At 51.6% G+C, this 4,653-nt stretch overlaps 1 protein-coding gene across 1 annotated transcript in view; it reads left to right on the forward strand.

Annotated features, from left to right (window-relative positions):
• CNTD2 (cyclin N-terminal domain containing 2) overlaps nucleotides 1-4,137 on the forward strand; it is a 13,386-nt gene extending 9,249 nt beyond the window's left edge. Inside the window, exons 7-8 of the mRNA XM_015407654.1 lie at nucleotides 1,644-1,813; nucleotides 3,591-4,137. Of these exons, the coding sequence (XP_015263140.1) occupies nucleotides 1,644-1,813; nucleotides 3,591-3,771 (351 nt within the window). The 3' untranslated portion in view covers nucleotides 3,772-4,137. The remainder of the gene's footprint in view (nucleotides 1-1,643; nucleotides 1,814-3,590) is intronic.
• The last annotated feature ends 516 nt before the right edge of the window (nucleotides 4,138-4,653 follow it).

Genomic DNA, 4,653 nt, shown 5'->3' on the forward strand with positions numbered 1-4,653 from the left:
AGCCTACCTGGAGAAATAGTGGTCAGGTTTTCAAGAAGACAAACCAGAGATGCCATTTTAAAAGCAACATCAGCAACTCCACTGAAAATGGAAATGTAACCATCAAAACCTTAAAGGACATTCCATTTGAAATTAGACAAAAGAGAAAAAACTACAAGGACTTAATTTCTTTCCTTCAAACTAATGGGATATCGTACAGATGGGCGGTTCCGGAGGGTGTCATCTTTAAGATCAACGATAGAAGAGAGAAGATACTCCACTTTTAAAGCTAAAGAATTTTTGAGACGTCAGCTGGGGACAGAGGAAGAGTCCAAAGAGGAAGAAACGAAGTCTAGTGACTCTGCTACCTCAGGAACGGAAGAGGATTCTGCGGCAGAAAAGGGTGCAGGACCTCCCAGAGTGGTATACGATTTCAGGGACAGAAAGCCGAAGTAAAGGCAGAAGGACTTGGAAAATGGCCTTTTGAAGCGAAGAATAAGAAGATGATCAGAGATGTCTCTCATAACAGCTAATAAAGTAACATATAAATAGTGAATCGTTATAAGCAAGAACTCTACAAGTATATTGTGATACTAACACTTATAGTACTAACAATTTTACTAACAGTGAAAAGATCTCCTCCTCTTGAGGTTTTAGTTTAGTGTGGTTTGCTTTCCTTTATCCTTAGTTGTAGTCCCTTCCCTAATATTTCTTTGTAGTTTTTGTAGTATTTGCAAAATAAAAAATATCCCTCCGGGGATTTTAAAAAAAGATAAAATATAGAAGACACACCATTGTAATTTATGGTCCTCGTTCGGATGAAATCTTCACGAAACGAATCGATACTCCGGAAAACTTCATCAACAATCATCACAACTGTATATGGACCTCTTTTGCACTTTGTTTACATTTATATGGATGCAAGAATTATTGTTATAATCAGGGGTCATTTCCTGCAGGAGCACACAGGAGCGGAGCTCCGGCAGTAAAGAGTCCGGGGGGCAGGCACATACAAGAAGCCCCACCCCCTGCTCCCAGCAGCCCTCAGTCAGAGCAAGAAGCAGCCAGGTAAGTTGCAGAGCTCTCCCCCCCCCCGTCCCCCCGGTCCAAAACAGTCCAGTGGCACCTTTAAGACCAGGTTTTATTCAGGTACAAGCTCTCCCTCCTCTGTGAGGGCAGATCTGCATGTTCCCCCCCCCAATAGCTAGCAATCCAAAGCAGTCCAGTGGCACCTTTAAGACCAAGTTTTATTCAGGTACAAGCTCTCCCTCCTCTGCGAGGGCAGATCGGCACGTTCCCCACCACCACCACCCAATAGCTAGCAATCCAAAACAGTCCAGTGGAGCCTGAGTGGTGGGTGTTGCCTTCTGACACACTTCCAGTGATGTCAGGGGGTGTGGCATATGCACATAAGTTATGCTAATGAGTTGTGCTAATGAGCTCCTGCACCTCATTTTCTACTAAATGACCCCTGGTTATAATTATTCCATTCGGAGTGTGTAGTGCTTTATCACAGCTTGCTTTCTTGTTGTTTTGGTTATCTGAGGATGTGCCCCATGCAGGAGTCCAGCTGGGGAGGGGGTGGGACACTTCCTGCTGCACAGCCCGACTGCCTGGTTCTCTTTCCCACCGGGTGAGCTCTGCCCCCTTTACTCCTCCCTCAGGTCCGGCACATGGCCATGTACTTCATGGAGCTTTCCCTGATGGAGGCAGACGCTGTGGGTGTTGAGCCGGCTCTGCTGGCCGTCGCTGCCCTATGCCTGGCGCAGCGGGTCCTGGGTGAGGGGGGCTCACGGTCGCTCCAGGGGGATCCCCCCAAACTCCACATGTACAGGTAAGCCTTGGCACTGGTGGTGGAGCCCTTGATGCCGAAGTGGGGCTGTAGAGAGAGGTTAAGTGTGTGGACGCCTCCTCCTCCGCTTGCACCTGCTGAATGACTTTGGGCGAGCCGTAGTTCTCTCAGAGCTGTTCTCTCAAGGGCAGTTCTTGAGAGAGTTCTCTCAGCCCCACCTGCCTCACAGGGTGTCTGTTGTGGGGAGGGGAAGGGGAAGGATTTTGTCAGCCGCTCTGAGACTCCCTTGGGTAGTGAAGGGCCATGGGTGGAAACCCAATCTCTTCTCTTCTTTTCTCCACACCCACCCAGAAGAGAGCGGTGCTTCCACAGAGCTGCCCTCCAGGCCACTGCTAACAACTGGCTCCCATGCTAGCCCTCTGCAGGCCTTATAGAGAAACAGCACGAAAGTTATTTCTGCCTCACCCTGTAAAGCAGTTCTTGAAGGCAAACCTTCCCTGAGACACCGTCTTGCCACAAAGGAGGGGGGGGGGGAGGAGACTGGATTTATACCCCACCCTTCACTTGGAGTCTCAGAGCGGCTTACAAACTCCTTCCCCTCCCCACAACAGACACCCCCTGTGAGGCAGGTGGGGCTGAGAGAGCTCTTTCCAGAAACTGCCCTTCCAGAACTCGTGGGCACGCCATGAAATGGCTGAGCGGTCGGGTTAGAACGGATAAAAGGAAGTCCTTCTTCACCCAAAGAGTGATGAACACATGGAATTCTCTGCCACAGGAGGTGGTGGCAGCTACAAGCATGGACGGCTTCAAGAGGGAATTAGATAAGCATATGGAGTAGAGGTCCATTGGTGGCTATTAGCCACAAGGTATAGACAGGAACTCTCAGGCTGGGGCAGGTGATGCTCTGTATTCTTGGTGCTTGGGGGGGACGACAGTGGGAGGGCTTCTAGTGTCCTGGCCCCACTGCTGGACCTCCTGATAGCCCCTGGTGTTTTTGGCCATTGTGTGACACAGAGTGTTGGACTAGATGGGCCATTGGCTTCTCTTATCTTCTGATGACAGCTCTTGTCAGAACTACAGCTTGCCCAAGGTCATCCAGCAGCTGCAAGTGGAGGAGTGGGGAATCAAACCTGGTTCTTCCAGATTAGAGTCCGCACACTTAACCACTACACCAAACTGGCTCTCAAAGGCCTTTCCGAGGCTGGAGACCAGCTGTCACGGCTTAGGTGGGGTGTCACCTGATGCTGCCACCACTCTGGATTTAGGATCCCTTGAGAAGGCCCAGAGCACCCTCCCAAGACCTTTTGGCCAATTTATAGGCATTTTATAGGCAGAGAGAACAATGAAAATAGTTTATTGTATAGGAGGTCAAACAAACAAGGTGCAGAATAATAACAGTAAGTGGTTGAAAAGAAAAGAAATCAAATGCCCTAATGCATCTAAATATATACTGTCCCTAACTCACTATCCCAAGTGGCACTAGACTACTCACCCTTCCCCCAGGATGAGGGTCTCTCCCCTGCAGCAGCCTTCCTTCTGGCTCTGCCCTCTGGGAAGAAGAACAGCTTTTCCTGCTGCTCCCGATCTTTTATTCCAAGCCCTCCTCTTTTCCTATTGGTCAATTTTGGCTCCAAAACCTCTCAGAGGCTTCTGGGAGTTGTAGGCCCAGCCTCACCTACTGCTAGCCAGGCTCCCTGGGCCTAGTAGGCCTCTGGTGGCACAGCCCAGATCATTGTCACCAACTCAGCCTCGCCCCTTCCTGGACTCGAACCCTCCAATCAGCCCTCATTTCTCTTCCTCCCCCCCCCCTCCATTGCAGTGCGTCAGAACTGTCTGCCGTGTATACGTCTATGGCCCGGGCCGCCACACAGAGCTCCGGCTCCCCTCTCCGCGCCACCTTCTGGAAGTACTCCAGGCCCCAGAAGCTCTGCACCAGCACCAGTTCTGCCCTCACTGACTCCGCCTACTTGAGACGCTTCCAGGGAAGCCCCACCCCATGAACCAGAATTGCCCGGGGGGGGGGCCTTCATGGCAGGATGGGAGGATCTTCCTGCGGAGAACGCTTCACGCGCACTTGTCGGACAGGAGAAGGCTCAAGGCGTCGGAGCCCCCAAGGGAGCGTGGAGGGCTGAGGACCCCCAGAACAATCCTCCTCGGCCTTCCAGCAGATGTCTAGGGGGGTGGGGTGCTGAATATCTTCCTGGCCTGGGGGAGGAGAGCTGCCGCTCCTCCTTGCTGCCGTTTCCGTCTGCCTCCTCTCCACAGTCCTCTTGCCTTGGAGGTTCTCCCAACGGGGCTGGTGTCTTGAATTTCTACAGATCCACTTTAAATTAAGAGAGCGGGGACTCCAGAAGTTTCCAATAAAGTGTGTGCTCTTCCCTCTTTGACGTCCTCCTTTCCCGCTGCTCTTCTCTGGGGCTTGTTTGCCTTTCTCTCTACCACAAGCGCTGGGTGTTCAGCTGCCGAGGAGCTGGACTGCTGCCCCCCCCCCGAGAAAAATGGGAGGAGCAGGCTAAAGTTCCAGCCTCCTATGGGGCAGACAAGACTCTAGGGCATGGTTGTCAAACATACAGCCTGCGGGCCGGATCCACCACCACCCCTTGCAGGGCTGCTGTCCGGCCCAAGAGCAACTGGCTCTCTGCTGTTTCCTGCTTCCTGTATCACAGCTCTTTTGCCCAGTCTCTCCTACTTCCTGCTTTCACAGAGGAGAGAGAGAAAGCCAAGCCTCCCTTCCCTTGATTGGCTGAGGGCTCCTCCTCCTCCTCTGGTGAGGGAGAGGGAAGGAAAGAGAGAGAGAGAAAAACAGAGTCCCATGGCACTTTTAAGAAGACCAACAACGTTGTATTCCAAGTATAAACTTTTGTGTGCCTGCATATTTCTTT

This window comes from Gekko japonicus, unplaced genomic scaffold (genome assembly GCF_001447785.1).
Source record: "Gekko japonicus isolate JY-2015 unplaced genomic scaffold, Gekko_japonicus_V1.1 scaffold1471, whole genome shotgun sequence".
NCBI classification, from domain to species: Eukaryota; Metazoa; Chordata; class Lepidosauria; order Squamata; family Gekkonidae; genus Gekko; species Gekko japonicus.